At 40.8% G+C, this 20,805-nt stretch overlaps 2 protein-coding genes across 3 annotated transcripts in view; one reads left to right on the forward strand and one right to left on the reverse strand.

Annotated features, from left to right (window-relative positions):
• ndst1a (N-deacetylase/N-sulfotransferase (heparan glucosaminyl) 1a) overlaps positions 1 to 20,805 on the reverse strand; it is a 102,157-nt gene that overhangs the window by 53,868 nt on the left and 27,484 nt on the right. The window lies entirely within an intron of this gene.
• LOC125799057 (uncharacterized) lies at positions 11,633 to 16,451 on the forward strand. The gene has a single exon (XM_049474825.1). The coding sequence runs from the start codon at positions 11,919 to 11,921 to the stop codon at positions 12,843 to 12,845; it is 927 nt and encodes a 308-aa protein (XP_049330782.1). The 5' UTR covers positions 11,633 to 11,918; the 3' UTR covers positions 12,846 to 16,451.

Below are 20,805 nucleotides of genomic sequence, written 5' to 3' on the forward strand. Positions count from 1 at the left end.
CCAGGCGGCTCACCTCGCTCCTGTAGTGTGACTCATCGTTGTTGCTGATGAGACCCACCACCGTCGTGTCATCCGCAAACTTGACGAAGAGGTTGGAGGTGTGTTCTGGTGTGCAGTCGTGGGTCAGCAGAGTGAACAGGAGTGGGCTCAGTACACATCCTTGGGGAGCCCCTGTGTTCAGTGTGGTGATGCTGGATGTGTTGCTGCCAACCCGCACTGCCTGTGGTCTACCAGTCAGGAAGTCCAACAGCCAGTTGCACAGGGAAGTGCTCAGCCCCAGACTGTCCAGTTTGTGTATGAGCTGTTGGGGGATGATTGTGTTGAATGCTGAACTGAAGTCAACAAACAGCATTCTGACGTAGGTGTCTTTCTTGTCCAGGTGTGTGAGGGCTGAGTGGAGAACAGTGGAGATGGCATCATCGGTCGAGCGATTTGACCGATATGCAAACTGGTAGGGGTCCAGGGAGGAGGGGAGTGAAGACTTGATATGGTGCATGACTAGTCGTTCGAAGCACTTCATGAGGATGGGGGTGAGTGCAACCGGACGATAGTCGTTGAGACAGGATGGCGATGCCTTCTTAGGGACAGGGATGATGGTGGTGGCTTTGAAGCATGTGGGAACCACCGCCTGACTCAGAGAGGTGTTGTAGATGTCCGTATAAACCTCTGCGAGTTCCCAGGCACAATCCTTCAGCACACGACCAGGAATGTTGTCAGGTCCAGGAGATTTTCGAGCATTGATCCTGCTGAATGCTCTCCTCACACTGTCTTGGGAGAGCGTTAGCACCTGGTCACCAGGAGGAGGGATGGATTTCTGGGCGGGTGTGTTGTTGAGTGGCTCGAACCTTGCGAAGAATCCATTCAGGTCGTTCAGCAGAGATGTGTCGCTGTTGCAGGTCTGTGGATGGGGTTTGTAGCCTGTGATAGACTGAATCCCTTGCCACAGGTTCCGTGTGTCTCTGCTGTCGCTGAAGCGTTGGGATATCTTCTTGGAGTACTGCCTCTTAGCTTTCCTGATGCCGCGGGACAGGTTGGCCCTGGCTGTCCTCAGGCCTGCCTGGTCTCCAGCTGTGAAGGCTGCATTTCTAGCCTTCAGGAGCTTGTGGACCTCTCCTGTCAGCCATGGCTTCTGATTAGCCCGAACAGTGATGGTCTTGGGGTCGGTTACATCATCAATGCACTTGGTGATGTAGGCAGAGACAGTTTCTGTGTACTCCTGAATGTCCGTGGAGTTGTTGTGGGTGGCAGCCTCTCTAAACATGTTCCAGTCTGTTGTGCTGAAACAGTCCTGAAGTGCCTCTGAGGAACCCTCTGGCCACACTCGTACCTGCTTCAGAACTGGTTTGGAGACTTTAACCAGTGGTCTGTAAGCTGGCATTAGCATAATGGTTAGGTGGTCAGACGCTCCGAGGTGGGGGAGGGGGGAGGCTCTGTAAGCCCCTCTTTTTGTAGTAAAGACCTGGTCCAAAGTGTTGTTTCCCCTGGTTGGAAAGTCTATGTGTTTAAAAAGTCCAGAAAACACACTCTTTGGGTCTGCATGGTTGAAATCTCCAGCCAGAATGAGAAAAGCATCTGGGTGTGCTGTCTGCTGCTCACTGATGTACTGGTACAGTTCATTCAGTGCTTCACTCCTCACGCTGTTGTTGGAGGTCGGAGGGATGTAAACAGCAGCGATCAGCACGGCGGAGAAATCTCTCGGTAGATAGAACGGACGGCATTTGATAATCATCAGTTCCACTACCGGTGAGCAGTGTTTACAGACCACAACAACGTTCCGACACCAAGCATCGCTGATGTAAGCACAGAGTCTCTTACCTCCGTCAGCTAGCGCGCGGTCCGCCCGATAGCATGTTAGCCTCTCCAGCTGAACGGCATGGTCCGGGACGCTGTTGTTGAGCCAAGTTTCCGTGAAAATATAAACACAACAGTCTCTCACGGTCTTCTGAGTTGACTGAAGTAAGCGGATGTAGTCCAGTTTATTGTCCAACGATCTTACATTCGCCAAAAGCATGGTGGGGATAGCTGGCTTGTGTGGGCTAGCTGCTAGCCTCGCTCGGATACCTCCCCGCTTACCGCGCTTCTGCCGTCTCTCCCGCCGCCTGTGGCGCTTCCATTGTGGGCGAGCTGCAGCGGTGGGGGTTGGTGGGGGTGCGGGTGTCCGGAGCACGCCGCAGGCTCGCAGCTCTTCTCGGAGATCGCGGTTTAAATCCAAAAGTGAGTTTCTACCGGCTTCCAGCAGAAACTCACGGCTGTAGGTGCGTTTCAGGACGTGAACGCACGACAAAGACGTACAAAAACAGGACAAAAAACACGAAAGCGATGTATCCTCGGGAGAGCGAGAAGCCGCAGCGTGTGCACGCGCCGCCATCTTAGTTAGGATCATCAAGCAGTCATCAAGGAAAAAAAGGACTCAATAAAAAGAAAGGGGTCAAGAAAAAAAAGTCAAGAAACAAGTCAGTAAAGGAAGAAAGAAATAAGTCAGGAAACAAACAAAGAAATAAATCAGGAAAGAAAGAAAGAAATAAGTCAAGAAAGAAAGAAACAAACAAACAAAGAAATGAGTCAATAAGAAAGAAATGAGTCAATAAGAAAGAAAGGAGTCAATAAGAAAGGAAAGGGTCAATAAGAAAAGAAAGAAAGACAATACGAAAATACTGAATAAAAAAAGAAAAGAGTCAAGAAAGAAAGAAGTCAGGAAAGAAAGAAAGAAAATAGGATAAGAAAAACTATAAGAAAATACTAAATAAAAAAGAAAAGTCAAGAAGAAAATAAACGACTCAAGAAGAAAAGAAACGACTCAAGAAGAAAAGAAACGACTCAAGAAGAAAAGAAAAGACTCAAGAAGAAAAGAAAGGAGTCAAGAAGAAAGAAAGAAAGAAAGAAAGATTGAATATAGAAAAAGTGACAGAAAGAAAGACAAGCAGAAAGACAGACAGACAAGACTAAACTGAGGGGAAAAAAGAAACATAAAAAAGTAATAGAAAAGATGGACAGATGAAGTGATCAAAATGAAAAAAGAGAGGACAGATAAATAAACAGGTGGAAATAAAGACAAAGACATGAATAAAGCTGAACAGAAAGAAACACAGGCAATGGGCTGCTTACATTTGAACGCTGTTTTTTGGGGGGTGGGGGGTTTGGCAGTGGTGCGCTCAGTGGCTCAAAGGCAGCCGCCATCAGTGGAGATTAGAACCATGACCTACTGAGTCCCAACCACATCTCCTCACTGCTGGACCACCGCCTCCCTCAGAGAGGGGGGCTTTAACCCCGCCGGGACGGCCTGAGTGACCGGAGACAGAACCATGACAGACAGGCCCATGATGAACAAATTAAAACCAGCACTTCAGGCAATATATTACAGGAGACATTCTCACACATACACACACACACACACACACTAACACGCTCAATTGCTCACCCACTGATCCATACACTCACACAATTTCTCTCTTTCACACACACACACACACAGACACACACACACACACACACAAACAGCTTAAGTGTAGCACACCCATACACACTTTTAGGTCTCCATACATAGATATGGACAGAAACGAAACCCCCAACCATACACACACACACACACACACACTGCTGTTGTGTTTACCAACTGCATATTTCAATGGAACAAACAGGCTGAATTGGCCCAGAGCTAACCAATAAGGGTGCAGAAAGGAGGGCCGGAGGGTAATTTATCATTTTTGGCAGCTCGGGGGGGTTGGGACAGGGCAAGCTGTCATATCTGCAGCACGCTCCCACTATCGACTCGCCGGCGGAGCGCAGGTTCTGGTCCTATTCAGAACGACACACGCCGTACAGTCGCTAGAGGACAAATTAAATGAGAGCTAGAATTCAATTTCAATCTAAAACTGCGAGACAAGTCAATAATGAAGTCTGCTGTTTTGGAAATGACTGCAAAACCCCTGCAGTGAAGTTGGTGTGCCGCTGAGTTGTAAATCAGAATAGGGAAGACTGTGTGCCCGTCACTCTTTCTCTCACACACACACTCTCACACACACACACTCTCACACACACACACTCTCACACACACACACTCTCACACACACACACTCTCTCACACACACACTCTCTCACACACACACTCTCTCACACACACACTCTCTCACACACACACACACACACTCTCTCACACACACACACACACACACACACACACAAAATGTGTGTCCACTAGCTTGGTTACAACACTAAGACATCCTATAGCATAGCTCTTTTGGAAATCAAGGCGTACCAGCGGCAGATTACTCAGGTCAGCTGGATCAAATTACTTTCCACATGCCAAAATAGATCAAGAGCCAGATCAGAGATATCAACCTCATTTTACCAAGCCCAGGACTAGCCAACATCAAACAAGGAAGCAAAAGGCTCAGATGTCCATTAGGCCCGTCAGCCTGGCCTATGTAGGCCCAATGAAAGCTGTTTTGTTTCTTTCCCAGTTTTCCTTTAAGGAAATATGTGTCATCAACTGCAAATATACAAGCAATAGCAAATATATTGCTGTATGTATTGACAAAATTTAGTATTGTTGAATAATAATAAAAAAATAAAAATAAAAAAACAAGAGGTAACCGCACGGCCTCCACATGGCTGAGCACGTGCTTTTAAACGCAGAGGCTGACAGCCTGTCAAAAGCTTTGCACATCAATTTGGCACAGTTTTGCGCAGACATTTCCAGTTACAGCTGAAGTCACACTTTAAATCCCAGAAAAACGCTCATTTACCTTTTAAACGGTCATTTAAATGTTAGATTAAAGGGCCGATTATTGTTGTTTTGCTGTTATAAAGTGTTGACTTGGCTCTTGGTGTAGGTTCGGATCTCTGACGTGAGATAGCACGTGGGTGGAGGCGGGGTTGGTGACATCACTTGTCCTGCATTGTTTATTATATTGCAATATATATCATCGAAAAACAAACAAAAAAAAACATTGCAACGTCAATTTTTTCCAATATTGTACAGTGCTAATGACCATGTCCATGTGAAGTGAACATCCTATGCAATGGCGAACAATGCTATCACTCAAAAAATATATATTTATGTTTATGTACACACAACTGCATTATTGGCTAGATTAATAATTGGGGTCATATACAACTAATCAATAGTTAACTAATCACAAGTCATGGATTCTTCTAAAAAAACATTTTTTTAAGTTTTAAGAAGTATCATCAATAGGATATGATTCTCTGGAGCAGACAAACATGAAACTTGTTGGCACTATGCCCGTTTACAGACTTGGGCTAGAAGTGAACCAACTCTCCCAGCATTGAGCTGTGTAGCAGAGGAACTGTGGTCTCTGGAGTGATGGTTGGTGCTTCATCCAATACCTTCTAAGTTAAAGAATTGAAGATGACGTAGGGGGTGATTATATATCAGTCTGAATTCACTAATGCCTTTGTTGCTAAATGCATCAAGAATCAAGGTTGGGTCTTCTCTAGTATCACTCAAAGATCCCTTTGAAACCCATTTATTTGAAAGAGTGAAGATCAAGATTGCGAGATAATGGACAAAATTGTTAGACTGAGGAGATAAACCCAATTAATGAAAATCTGTTTTCTCCTCTTTTTGGTCTTTGCAATCAAAGAACTCATTACAGCCGGTTAAATAAAGTCTGCTCATACTAAGAAGCTCCACAGCATTTCACACAGTCCTACAGCCTGAACATCCTCAGTAACCTCACCCCCCCAGCATCACCTCAATTCTTCAGCTCCTCTGTGTTCCCAAAAATCACTGAAGCTCAGACTAAAATAACCTGCTCAATATCCTAGAAAACACTCCAGAGTAATGAAGTGTAATGGTGCAGCTTCTTTAATGGGCTGCTGCAGCGCGTATCAGTGTATTAACATCCCTCAAGTGCTCCACTCTCGCCGTTTCATCTTCACAGGACGCCACGCAGCCTCCAGCTTCTGATTAGACGGGGTCGGAGGGGACCAAACACAACAGAAACAAAAACAGGTCCCCGGGTTCCCATGAGAAAGATGCTGGAGCTGTCAGGAAAAAAATGTCGAGGTCAGGGTATCGGAGCATGGCAGCTTGTTAGATTTCACAGAGACAGCCGGCTGTATTCAGCGGAAGAGCCGAGCCCAATCCTCTGCGATTTACTGTCCGTTTCACCACAGCTCACACTTATTATTCAAGAGAGGAAACAGAAACAACAACAACAAAAAAACATCAAACACAAAGAAACGCCACCACAGGTCTGACAGCTGGAGACGAACGGAGGGACAACATGGTCTTCATGCTTTATGAAGCTTCTAAAATAGACCTATATCAAAACACCCATGAACACATACCAAAAAGTCTGCAGTGATTTAAAAAAATCTGGAAAAAAAATAGTACACCACATTTTTAAGCAAGGCCACTAGAAATAACTTTTTGGACAATATATTATTCCAGAAATAACTAATATTTGAATAACACAATGACATAATTACAGCAAAATAATAAACAAATAATACTAAGGGTGAAACGATTACTCGAGTTATTCCAGTTATTCGAGTTTAAAAAAATCGAGTAATTTTCTGTGCCTCGAGTAATCGTTTATTTAATTGAACTCAGCGCGCGGTAATTAGTGCTTTTAATGTGACAGCGCGCTCAGAGTTACGTCACCCGCGCGCAGGAAGGAGGAGCAGTCAGCGGTGGTTTTAGTTAAGAAGATAGTATTTTGAAGCTGCGGGGGGACAGAGCAACAACTTACGAGGAAAAAGGACAATAATAATGCAGCTTATTTAAGCTGGACAGCGTGTATTCCCTCTGCTTCCCACAACAGCACGTTTTTAATGCTGCACCGTCTCAGCCGAGGACACGTTAGCAGTGGAGCCAATAGAATGTTAATATACCCTATAATTAATCAGTGAGATTAACATTTATGTACCTTAATAACATAACGACAGCGCTGTGGAGCGCTGTTTATTAGGAATACTGTCTAATGTGCGGTTAGTTAAAAAAACAGACAATTTTGGACTTAATACAGGCTTTATGTAAGTGAATACAGCGCTGTGGAGTTTTATACTAATACACGTCACCGGCTTGGTGAGACGAACTGGCAACATCTCTGCTGTTCAGAGGCTAAGATGCACAACATAATGCAAATGTTTATGCCTTTTTTATTGATTAATTAAATTATTATTATCCCTTTATTTCTATTTGTGTTTGCAGTTTGGAAATGTATGTTGTAAATTTAAAAATATAACTTATCTAAAAAAGGAAATCAATTGGTCATTCATTATTAAGTTAAATGTCTTGTTTTTTTTCTTGTGTTTTTTTAATTACTCTTTAAGCAAACAAATATGTTTTATCCGATTACTCGATTAATCGAACCGATTTTTCAGTAGAGTACTCGATTACTAAAATAATCGATAGCTGCAGCCCTAAACAATACTAAACAAATATAAAGTGTTTAAATATACTACAGAAATGAACGTCAATAAAAGAGAAAAAAAAGAGTCTTTTTTTTTTTTTCTCAACACTTGCCAATTAGGAGGGGCGCTTCCTTATTCTAGCCTGCACTGTGAATTTTTACTTAATCTGCTCAAAAAGCACACAAACAGAATGGTTGGATCATAATGGACCCATGGATACATCAACTAGTGTTCCACATTTTTCCACAGTTCTTAATTACCAATCTTATATCTGTGTTTGTACCTTTGGGAACGTGAATTTTAGTCCTATATAAGGACAGGCACATTTATAATCTCTACCTGAATTTGCAATGTCCTATTTTAAAAGTATCTCAGGGATTTCAGAAGCACAAAGAAGCCCTACAGTCTAAGAAAACGACATATATATACACACACAGTCTGGCCCTGTTTTAGGTGCACTTGAAAAATGAGCATCTTTTAAGAATTAATGTAATATAAACAAACTCCTTTATAATTCCCTAAACAGCCTCTATAATGCTACTGCTGCTACAGCACTTCCAGCATGACTAGCCCACATTAAAATCTGCTGCAGGTACAATAATGTGATCTAATCTTCGGGGCCTTCGTTGCCTTCCTGGCCTGCACCGCAGTGGTCACTTACCACTCGGCACTGGATACTTGATTATTGCAGCATGGTGAACTGCTCTGTGACGACCAGCACCAGAGAATAAAGGTTTAATAACAGATAACAACACCCGCCGAGACTCAGCCCGTACATGCCACACCACAACTGCAGCTCCTAATTGGACACATTGCCTATAGATGATTGATCTAATTCTAATGGTAGGACTAGAGAAAGAGCAAGGGACAAAGAACTAAAGAGAGAGCAAGTGAAAGAGTTAAAAAAGGAAACGGGGGAAAAGGTGGAAAGAAAAGGAAAATAGAAAAAGAAAGAAGGAACGAGAGAGGAAAAGAACATAAATACAATGAAAAAGGAAAAAGAGGGAAGGGGAAATGTGCAAGGAAAAAAATAAAGAGAAGAAGAAAAATAGTAAGGAAAGAAGAAATTAAGCAAGAAGTGGTATGAATTAAGAAAGGAATGGAAAGAATGAGGGTGGGTAAATAATTGGAAGGAATGAAGGAGTAAAACAAAACAGGACACTAATAAAAATATACAAAAACAAAGTGAAGAAGGAAAAAAGAAAGAGGGACAGACAATGGTCAAGGAAAAAGAAAGGAAGAAAAGAAAAAGGGACTGAACTGTACATATAAAAAGGAACAAAGTGTACCGGTGAAAAAACCGGTGTAAATAAAATCATATGAAAAAGTAAATAAAAAAAAGATTAGGGAAAACGAAAATGGAAAGGGAACAAGGCAGAGGAAGAAGGAATGACAAGAGAAGAAGGGGAAATGAAGAAAAAGAAAAAGAAATAAAAAAGACACGGAAAATGGAAAGAGAAGAAGGAAGAAATTAAACAAATGCAAAGGGAAATGAAGAAATGTTGGAAGGGAAAGCGGACGGAAATGAAGTAACTGGATAAAGAAAGCAAATGTCCGAAAGAAACGGAGCAAAAGAGAGCAGGAGTGAGGTGAAAGATAGAACGAGAGAGCACAAGTGTGTGAGAGAGAGCTTAATAAAAGAGTGAATTTAGTGATAAATATTTAAGAGTGTAATTGGGTACAGTGGAGAGAGCCGGAGCGCTTCAATTAAAATGATCACAGAATGACAGGGAAAGAAAGAGAGGATGAAAGAGGAGAGATGACGAGAGGCAGGTTAATAGAACAGCTCAGATCTACTCCAATCGTCCTTTATTCCACCAGGAAGGTTAATACGCACCCTTACAGTAATGACCTCAACTGCAGGAGGACAGAGTGGACACTAGAGACAGAGGAGGACAAACTGGAGGACAAAACACACAACAGCCATGTCCCCTGAAAGCTAAATAATGCTGCACTGACTGGGGGATTGGTTCGTGGGGGCGTCTCCTGCATTGAATGTGGATGTCTGTTTGCATGGACAAATCTAGCCAGAAGCCGCTGGTCACGATCATTTTCCTACACTGCACTGGTACTGCCTTTTATGATGTACTCTAGGGATGCAACAATTATTTGATATAATGGACAATGGCGATTATAAAAAGTTGTCGACTCCAAATGTTCACTGTCGACTAGTCATTAATTTGTTGCACACAAACAAAATAGGAAAAGGGTAACAGATTACACATTTCTCACTAAATTGCAGAACCTTCCATATTTAAAGGACAATGGTCTGGAGATTTGAAGCACATTTAAGTCCCATGTTCAGTCATTTCTATTGTACTGAAGTGAAGACAGAGAAAGCTACAAACACAAGCTGTACCCACAGCAAGCAGCGATGGAGGGCATGGCAGAAATAATCGTGGACTAATCGCATAATCGAAAAAAATAATCGCTAGATTAGTCAACTACCAAAATAATCATTAGTTGCAGTACTAATGTATTCCCGGTAATGTATTCAAAGTGGCACACATGACATTGTGGATCGAGAAATGTTAATGTCCCATCCATTTAGCACCCACAATCAGGCCTCGCTCAAACGCTGATAATTCATGTCTCCTTGTTTAATCTCACTCACAAGGTAACACCTCATAACTTATACAGATGTTAGCATTCCCAAACCTTTGCCCAAGGCCACACTTCCTGATCAATTAACATACTTCTCTGCTATGACTTTTAGAAAGTCAGTGTTTTGTTGCAGAACCGAACCTCGAAACCTGCAAAGATGCATTTCTGTAGATAAATCTCTGATCACAACAAAAGAGAGAAAAACAACCTGCTGAAAATTTAATGGGAAGAAAAAAATAGAAGTAGGGAAAAAGACCAGAGGAGGTGGATAAGTCATGACATGACTTGCTCCAACATCTATTATTCAAACTTGCCTTTTGAACGAACTCAATAATACATGAACGTTAAAAAAGGGGCTACAAAACACACTCTCCAGCCTCCGCGAGAGTGATGAATTATTAGTTAATATAATAGGGAGAGAGTGAGCGAGAGCGCGAGTAGGCAAAAAAGAGCTTCACAACTGAGACAACATGTTAAGAGGATAGAGTCCTGCAGTCAGAATACGAGGCCAGTTGCACCAAGTATACTGAAGTTTATGCAAGTTATGGTTCAAGTGTTCAAAGTTATGCACCACTATATTAAACCCTGAAGCATCAGTAAGCAGATAGAAGAGCTGGTGAAACCCACAAGAAGCACTCAGGGTACCAGTGTCAGAATACTGAAATCATTATTCAGAAGATTTAGAAAATAAACAGGTTGAATGGTGATTATGGACTGGTTTCCCAGGCAAAGCCTAAGCCCAGACCTGGACTGAACTGAAGTGCCACTGAAAATGATGAGGTTTGAATCAATGAAATCCAAACGTATAATGACCAGTATCTATTTTATATAATATAATTCCAACCCAGGATAGATATCAACTATATCAATGATTATATCTATGAATATTAACTTATTAGCTGATTTGATTAACAGTGAAATGCTCTAGATAGATAGATAATACTGCTCTAGCTAACTGCTTCAATTGGTGTTGAAAAAATTATATTAGATACATATTACCGATTTATCTGATTTGAATAATAGTGAACTGCTTTAGCTAACTGCTTTAGTTGATGCTGAATAAATATTCAATGCTCTAGCGGATGTTGGATTTATATGAACTGGATTGACTGTACTGGATTCATATTACTAATTCTAGTCGATTTCACAGTTACTGCTCTAAGCTGATTGATAATTTGATAAATTGATAATTGCTCTAGCTAACATTGGATTTTCTCTGCCCTAGAAACATATTTACTGCTTTAGCTTATGTTAAATACTCAATGTTGGGTGGATATTTACTGCACTGGCTGATGTTGGATAGATAATACTTGCTATATCTGATTTTGGATAGCTATTCACTGCTCTAGTTGTTGGATACATTAACTGCTTTAGCTGATGTTGGATAGATAACAGCTCTAGCTGATGATGTATAGATATTTACTGCTCTAGCTCATGTTGGATAGATAATACTTGCTATATGTGATATTAGATAGATATTAACTGCTCCATTTGTTGGATATTTTAACTGCTCTGCTCCCTACTCTGCTCCCTACTCTGCTCCCTACTCTGCTCCCTACTCTGCTCCCTACTCTGCTCCCTACTCTGCTCCCTACTCTGCTCCCTACTCTGCTCCCTACTCTGCTCCCTACTCTGCTCCGTACTACTCTGGTCTGCTGCTGTGCTGGTCTGCTGCTGTGCTGCTCTGCTGCTGAGAGCTTGCTTTAATCTTCAGCTTCTACACTTTTCTCTGTTTTCTTCTCTTTTACTCTCTTCACACTTACTAATCCACTTTTAGTCTGCTTCCTCTTTGCTCTACACACCTATTAATCCACTCTCAGTCTACTTTTATAGACTTTTTCCTCAGGTTTGCTGGATTAGCTGTTTGCTGCTGCAGTTTGTTTGTGTAAGTTTCTAATTTCAACTGAAACAAGGTGAGTGCTTTTTTCTCCATGGCTTCTGCTCAGGTTTACACCTGTTTAGAGTGTGGCATGTATAGCTTAGATCCCTTATCCACCGATACTGGTAACAATAGTGGTATTTGTACTAAGTGTGAGATAGTTAGCACCTTGGTGGATAAGGTGAATAAGTTAGAGCTGCACGTCCGGGGTTTAATAAGGGATAGACAGCAGGATTCACTGTTAGCAGCCCCGGGTGTCTCAGGGAGAGTTAGTACCCCCTCGACTCCGGCCTTAGAGCCCTCACAGCGGGGCGAATGGGTAACGTCTCGGCGGCATAGTCGAAAGGCTAAGGCTAATGCTACCGCAAAGGCCACAGCCAGCCCACCTAAACACCACGCTCCCCCAGTTCACGTGTCAAACAGGTTTGCCCCGCTCAGTGAAGCACCAACTGAGGAGCCTGTTAAAGGTACTCTGGTGATAGGAGACTCTATCGTCCGACACGTGAAATTAGCTACTCCTTTAGGGGCACCAGCGGCAACAGTTACTTGTTTACCGGGAGCCAGAGCACCGGACATTAGTGGCAACCTCAGGTTAGGGAATAGGAGATATTCGAGGGTAGTAATTCATGTAGGGGCCAATGATATTCGTCTGCGGCAGTCTGAAGTAACTAAGGCTAATATTAAAGAGGTGATTAAACAAGCCCAGACGCTGTCCGAGGAGGTAATCTGCTCTGGCCCCATCCCAATGAGGCGTGGTGATGAAGCTTACAGCAGGCTTTCTTCGCTGAACCGCTGGATGTCCAAGTGGTGTGGAGAAAATCATGTGGGCTTTATAGATAACTGGCTACACTTTGAGGGCAAGCCTGGTCTTTTAGGTAGGGATGGTGTCCACCCCACGCGGGAGGGTGCTGCCTTACTTTCATGCAGCATAGCTCATAGTCTTTTAGTTAGTCGGCAGAGTAGTATTAGAAGCTGCTGACAATCCAGAGCCGGGACCAGGCCGCAGACAGAGAGGCTTAACCGACCGTCTGCGAGCTGCAAAGAGACGTTACCTAGATACCAATGTATTCAGATTGTGTCTGTCCCCCGAGTCAAACAAAAACATCAAAAAACTAAAACAGTAAATCTAAATAACTTAACTTATATTAAACAATCATATCCAGACTGTAGTACTAACATTTCAAGCCTAAGGATTGGTTTACTTAATATTAGATCTCTAAATTCAAAAGCAGTTCTGGTGAATGAAATGATAACTGATCAGAAATTCGATATTCTGTGTCTGACAGAAACCTGGATTAGGCCAAATGAATATGTAGCATTAAATGAAGCCACCCCTGCAGGCTATAATTATATACACAATCCGAGATTGTCCGGTAAAGGAGGTGGGGTCTGCATACTTTTCCAAAGTACCTTAGTTAGCAATCAGAAACACTATGAAAATTTTACTTCTTTTGAGCTTCTTTACACCAGTATAATTAATCCAGTTACAAAAAAGAATGCATTTTCTTTAATTAACATCTACAGACCACCAGGGCCCTATTTAGAATTTTTAAAAGAATTTAGTGATTTTGTCACAGACTTAGCAGTAAGTAGTGATAAAGTGATTATAGTTGGAGACTTCAACATTCATTTCGAAAAATTGGATGATCCATTAAAAAAGGCATTCACATCGATTTTAGACTCAGTTGGTATTATTCAAAATATAACAGGACCTACTCATTACTGTAATCATACTCTGGATTTAGTTTTGACCCTGGGTGTGAGCATAGATAACCCGAATATTCGTTCTCAAACCTCCGCAATTTCAGATCATTACCTTCTTTCATTTAAATTACATCTCAGTCATAATATATGTACATCCCCTAGCTACTCTGTAAAACGTTCAATTACGCCTTTTACAGCCCAACAATTTACAGGTAAGCTTCCAGACTTATCAACTCTAATGTACTCTCCTGTAGACCCAGTAGAACTAGACAAACTAACCGAAGGTTTAGAAAATACCTTTCGCTCTACCTTAGATGTTGTAGCACCCCTTAAACACAAAATAGAGAGACAGAAAAAGCTCGCACCGTGGTACAATGATCAAACTCGTACCTTAAAGCAGTTAGTACGAAATTTAGAGCGTAAATATCGGTCAACTAAACTGGAAGTGTTTCACTCTGCGTGGAAAGACAGTCTTGTTAAATATAGAAAAGAACTTAATAAAGCCCGCTCAGCATATCTGGCCTCACAGATCGAGATAAATAAAAATAATCCTAGAGTTCTCTTTAGTGTTATTTCCAAATTAACTAAAAACCAGGCAGGTACTGAACCTCAGATTCCAGCCATTTACACCAGCAACGATTTTATGGACTACTTCAATAGTAAAATTGAAAACATTCGGGATAAAATTAAACAGATAAATATTACATCCTCTCTGTCATCTGGTCTGGCTGATCTAGAACAAAACCCTGTTACTGAAGTTAGGTTGGAAGTCTTTAACCCACTTCCACAGCTAGAACTAGAGAAAATGATCTCCTCTTCAAACAGCACAACCTGCACACTTGATGCTGTTCCCACAAAATTATTAAAACAGGTATAATTAAACCTCTGTTAATGATAGTAAACTCATCACTCACCCTAGGCCATGTACCCAAAGCCTTTAAAACAGCTGTAATTAAACCTCTGATCAAGAAACCAAATCTTGATCCTAGTGTACTGTCTAACTATAGACCTATTTCAAACTTACCCTTTATTTCTAAGATTTTAGAAAAAGCTGTAGCCCAACAACTTTGCTCTTACCTGCAAAGAAACCAGATCTATGAAAAATTTCAATCTGGATTTAGGCCTTATCATAGCACTGAGACAGCTTTAGTTAGAATAACAAACGATCTACTTATAGCCGCCGACCAAGGCTGTGCTTCCCTACTTGTACTTCTCGATCTGAGCGCAGCCTTTGATACAATAGATCATACTATCCTTTTAGAAAGACTAGAGAACATGGTCGGTGTAACCGGAACTGCCTTAGCATGGTTTAAATCGTACTTAACCGATCGCTATCAGTTTGTGAGGATAAATGATATGTCTTCCAGTTATACCAAGGTAAGATATGGAATCCCACAAGGCTCTATATTAGGACCGTTATTATTTACATTATATATGCTCCCACTGGGCAAAGTTATTAGAAAACATGATGTGAATTTTCATTGTTATGCAGATGACACGCAGCTCTTCATATCAGCCAAACCTGATGACAGAGCGAGATTAAAGAAAATCGAGGATTGTGTAGAAGATGTAAAATCATGGATGTCGCACAACTTCCTCCTATTAAATAGTGATAAAACAGAAGTTCTCCTATTAGGCCCCAAAGCTGCTAGAAATAAATTATCAGACTTAATGCTAAATCTGGCTGACTTCTCAGCCACCCCTGGTTCAGCAGCTAAAAACCTTGGAGTTATCATAGATTCAGATCTAGCATTCGATAAACACATATCTAATGTTACTAGAACAGCTTTTCTACACCTCCGTAATATTGCCAAGCTAAGAAATGCCCTATCACTGCATGACGCAGAAAAATTAGTACATGCCTTTATTACCTCAAGGCTAGATTATTGTAATGCGCTACTGTCTGGATGTTCCGGCAGTAACTTAAATAAACTTCAGCTAGTTCAAAATGCTGCAGCCAGGGTCCTTACTAAAACTAGAAAATTTGACCATATTAGTCCAGTACTATCAGCATTGCACTGGCTTCCAGTCAAATTCCGCATAGACTATAAAATTCTCCTGTTAACGTATAAAGCCCTACACGGACTCGCTCCTGAGTATTTACAAGACCTCATCTCCTGTTATGAACCACCGCGATTACTCAGATCTCAGGGTGCTGGTTTATTAGTAGTTCCTAAAATTCACAGGAGCTCTGCAGGAGGAAGAGCTTTCTCTTATAAAGCGCCTCAACTCTGGAATAATCTCCCCGAATATGTTCGGGACTCAGACACAGTCTCAATCTTTAAGTCTAGACTGAAAACTTACTTGTTTAGTTTAGCTTTTGGTAATTAATGTTTTTCCCTTTAGATAAGGCTGCAGATTCAGGGGTTCATGGACAGAGGAAATTGTGGTAAACTGAGATGCTGGTGCTGTTGTTCTCCCACTGCACACGGTCACTCAGGTTTGTGGACGGTGGAGTGGGTGGATGCTGGTGTTTCAGGGTGCCTCCATGTCTATGTTACCTTCTGGCTCTCTGCCTTTAGTTAGGCTGTTTTATTCAGTTCTGCCGGAGTCATTTGCCACACTCTGATAATGTTTTAATATTCTCAGTTTTGCATAAATCCAGTCAAAACTAATTCCATCTCTCTGCTTTCCTCCGAGTTACTGACTGCCCACCTGTCTGACCCGATACCGATGTTGGACCCTCAGGCTCTCGCGTCTCCTGTCCGGCCAGACTGATGGAAGTTTCTGAAGTCAGCTCTTCTCCACCACCACCACAGATCAGCTGCTCATCATCCATCTTACTCTCCACTACAGATTACATCCAAGCCATTAGTGGCGCTATTACACTCCTGAATACATAAAACCTATGTGGATGTATAAAAGACTTTTTAAATTTTAATTTAAAAGCCGTTTGTGGTAGGATGGTCCCCCCTCAAATGTGAGTCTTGGTCCTCCCAAGGTTTCTTCCTCCTCCTGCAGCTCTGAGGGAGTTTTTCCTTGCCTCCTTGGGGGTTCTGTATTCTGTATATTCTATGTTTAATGTTTTGCCTGATTCTTTGTCCTGTAATCATGTTTCTGTAAAGCTGCTTTGTGCCAACACCTGTTGTAAAAAGCGCTATACAAATAAATTTGATTTGATTTGATCTTGAATAGTCAATGTTGGATAGATATTAACTGCACAAGCTGTTGTTAGACAGACAATAATTACTGACATGTAGATATTACCCGCTCTAGATGATGTTAGCAACATATTAACAATTCTAGCTGGTGTTAGTAATTTGTTAACAATGTATTAACTATTTTGGTTGTTAGTTAAATACAGAAACTAAAAACATCTATTTCTTTTCAACATTATTTGGTGCTGATAAAGTATTTTGTGTAGAAGTACTGGGTCCTCATTATTATCTAACGCTGCTTGCTCTGTTAGCTCATTAGCTGTCTGGAAATGAAGCCTTATTAACAGCCACATTCACAGGGTGGTAGTATATTATGCTGTACAATGTTTTACTAATTAACACCAATATTGTCACCAAAAATAAAACCCTGCAGCCTTGTGTTAACTTTGGTCAATTTTTTCTTCCCTGTGGTTAACCAATTATCCATTTGATTACCCATAAATCTAGCAGTTTCTTGTATATTTTTACATATATTTTGTATTTGTGCACAGTCTCTGGTAGGGTTGCAGTAGTAAGCAGTTTCACACTACACTATGGTATGAAAATTGATGGTTTCATACCATGGATTATGGGGGTGCAATATGGAGGAAGACAGAAAGTACAGGGGCAAAAGGAAAAGGAGAAGAAGGGGGAATAAGAAGACCGACAATTGCAGTAAAATGAAGAAAGAAAATATATCCAAGGAAATCAAAATGTAAAGGAAGAATGAGTGGGAGAGAAACAGTAAAAAGGAAAAAAGATAAGGAAATGTAAAAGGAAAGGAAAGAAAAACTAAAAAATAAAATAAACACTAAGCAGCCTGTCAACAACTATCAGTAAATAATCCAGCTTGGAAAAACGGATAGCATCACTGCTAACCTGCCTTAAGCCTGTTGAGGTTGGCTGTAAACATTTTCACCACTTACTCCAGCTATTTGGGAGAAATCCAGCTCTGACAAACGGCAAAATTTGTACATTCCCAGAAATTAAATCCTAGTTTTCTACCCATAACAGCCACCCCGGGAATGTGTATTAGTCTGTGTTTATTTTTTTTATAATACTGTTAGCTTATTCTATTATTCTGTTAATGCTTTTAGACAGTTGTGAAATACCACCATACTGTGATACCACATTTCCTGAGATGATCATCATATTATTCAACCACAGTCAGAACTTTCTGAAGAGAAGCAGCTTAATTAGGAATTCTAAAAAAATCTTTTAAAAAGATCATATTTTTGTGGTAAGTACATTATCACAACTTCCTCCAACCTCACCATGTTTGGACTGTTATTCCCACTGAAGTTCCCAATCCATTTCTTCATAGGTGTCCTTTCCCCATGAGATAGAAGCAGGATTAGATCAGAGGAGTCCAATCTTCTGTGATCTACCAAGACTACCTTCAATACAAAAACAAGGCTAGCCTTCATGTGACTGTGACATGCTGCCTCCATGTCTTCATCAGATATGCAACACGGGCCAGTCTCAACATTTTAAGAGATACAGCATCCTCCCTCTCTCTGTAATCTCGCGCAGCATAGCTGCAGGGAGCAGAAGGTTGTGTAAGGGACACATCCGTACTGAGAGCTATAAAAAGAACAGAGCTCTCGGGTAGTGCTGGAGGCAAACAAGTCTCAGAAACACACTCCAGCAGAGTGAATGAGTGAGGAGGACAGTGGGGTGTACGGAGTATGCGTATAACTACTGCTGAAGACTTCACTGCAGCTTTGAAGTTTAGTTTTGTTAAATTGCAGATGGAATAAAGAGTAAGTGCCATGCTGTTTGTACTGGGTGATATAATATGATTTATCCTGATAAAGGGATAGAGAGATAAAGATTTCCTCAATAACAATCAGGCGGTCAATCAAACTGCATATTAAACTCTAAAAACAGTCACTATCGCAGTTAATTTACATACAAATACATAGACAATCAAACATTATGTGTAGGACTAGTGGAGAAACCATACAGACGAGAAGTGATAGTGAGAAAACAGCTTTATATATATATATAAAAAAAACATGGCTAAATAAATGCATATGTGCATGGAAAAATATCAAGCAGGATATTTGCTCAATTTACTGTTGTTTTTTTTAATTGCTGTAAAAATTTACTGAATTTAAGTGCCAAGTTGGTGAGACATTTTTTTTTATCTCAGAGAGTAACTGAGGTATTTATAAGCAGTTAATTAGGCTTCTATCAAAGAGAAATTGATACTCTACCTAATTACTCAAATGATTTTTAAATGGAATAGAAACTATACAAAATAATCCTGGATAAAAATTCACATAATAAAAAGCAACCGTTTTAAAATCAAAACCTGTTTTTTTTAAACTATAACAAACAAAAAATACGAAACATGTTAAACCTACAGAAAATAAACTTAATCATAAAAAAAACAGTTTTAAATTTAACTGCTTTAACAAAAAAAATCCAGCTGTTCGAAATACAGATAATAAATGCTAATTAAAATGAAATAAATGTAACTGTGTAAACTCTTTGGCTAATGGTGGATACCTTACATGACTCCAGAAATAAAGTTTACACGGACTGGATTAAATCTGAAAGCAGATCTGTTTAATCAGATCAGAGCACTAGAACAGGAGGAAATCTGTATCAGAGCTGTGAAGAACAGATGGGTAACTGCAGTTCATAAGGGCTCCCAAAGTGTAGGTCACACAAGGACAGAGCACAGGAGCGCAGTGTATTTCACTCATCCACACCGAGGCGGGAGATAATGAGTTCACACACTTTACACACAGGATATGTGTGTGTGTGTGTGTGTGTGTGTGTCAATGTCAGAACATTACAAATAAGGTCACTGATGGTTTTCCATCACTGTAAACCATAAAGAACCTCCTCCCTGCACAGAGGCTGACGTCCTGGAGCTGAAGCAGTTCTTCATTACAACCAATTATAATGAAACACTGTTAGACTCACAGACTGCCTGATAACCATCAGAGCAATGAACAGAGCCCACTTTACTAAAGAGAGAGACAGGGGGATTGGGGGGGGGGCACAAGTAAAGAACAGGGGAGACAGAGGAAGAGAGGAAAAGAGGGAGAGAGATGGAGATAGACAGACACAGAGAATGAAATGAAGGGCAAGAGAAGACGAATGGATACACAGAGAGACACAGAGCGAGAGAATGACAAAGAAAGAGAAACTACTTACGTACATTATCACATTTCACAAAGTCTATGTTCACATAAGCAGGTACATTTATGTAGTTTAAGTAAATACACATATAAATTGGACTACATGGACAAAACTGTTGGGACACCTGCTTATTCACATGTTGGCATACCTGTCTCTACTGTCCAGGGAGGCTTTTTAATACATATTTTGTAGTATTGCTGTGAGGATTTGACCATATTCATCAGAAATATGTCAGCGTGTTGGATGATCCCCACCCTACATAATCTCCAACTCCTCAACTCATCCCAAAAGCACTGGATGGAGTACCACCATTCCAGAGAAAAACACAGTTTCACTGCTACATAACTCAAAGCTGGGGTGGATTTATACCTCTTTAGCCCATGCCTGGCATTAGGCATGCTGGTACCAATTGTTCATGTTTACACTTAAGAGAGTGCTATTCTTCTGGCAATACTTCTCTACAGGGAATAGAAAAACTGTGGTATACCGGAGGGGAATTTGGAATCCCTCTAGAGGCGCTGTGGAGCGCTATGTAGAAGTGTAGAGCATAGAGTATCAAAGAAGCACAGTAACAACAGCTCTGCTCAATCTCACGCTGTCCTGCTTGAAGAAACATGAGAACAGAACTCCTGAAGCTTCTGCTGCTGCTCCTTACAATATGAGTAGCTATAGTCCTGTTCAAATATATTAATACTTTAGCTTGAAGGATAATTTTAATGCACACTGAACTGAATTTATTTCTTATTTGGAGAACCAAGTGAATCGTAAAACAAACTGATAAACAGCTGCTTTAATACTTTAATGCTTCTAATGGCATTAATAATAACATATTGTAACTTGATATTAAACTTGTGTCTAACTTAAGAATAATAATAAATCTTCTGAATATATATATATTTTGAATATTTACATTTTGATTATTTTAGATGCATTTATAGTGTT

The sequence above is a fragment of the Astyanax mexicanus genome, chromosome 2, assembly GCF_023375975.1.
Source record: "Astyanax mexicanus isolate ESR-SI-001 chromosome 2, AstMex3_surface, whole genome shotgun sequence".
Lineage (NCBI taxonomy): Eukaryota > Metazoa > Chordata > Actinopteri > Characiformes > Acestrorhamphidae > Astyanax > Astyanax mexicanus.

Excerpts from the sequence above, each read along its gene's own strand:
- LOC125799057 (XM_049474825.1), top strand. The coding sequence starts at position 11,919 with ATGGCTTCTGCTCAGGTTTACACCTGTTTAGAGTGTGGCATGTATAGC.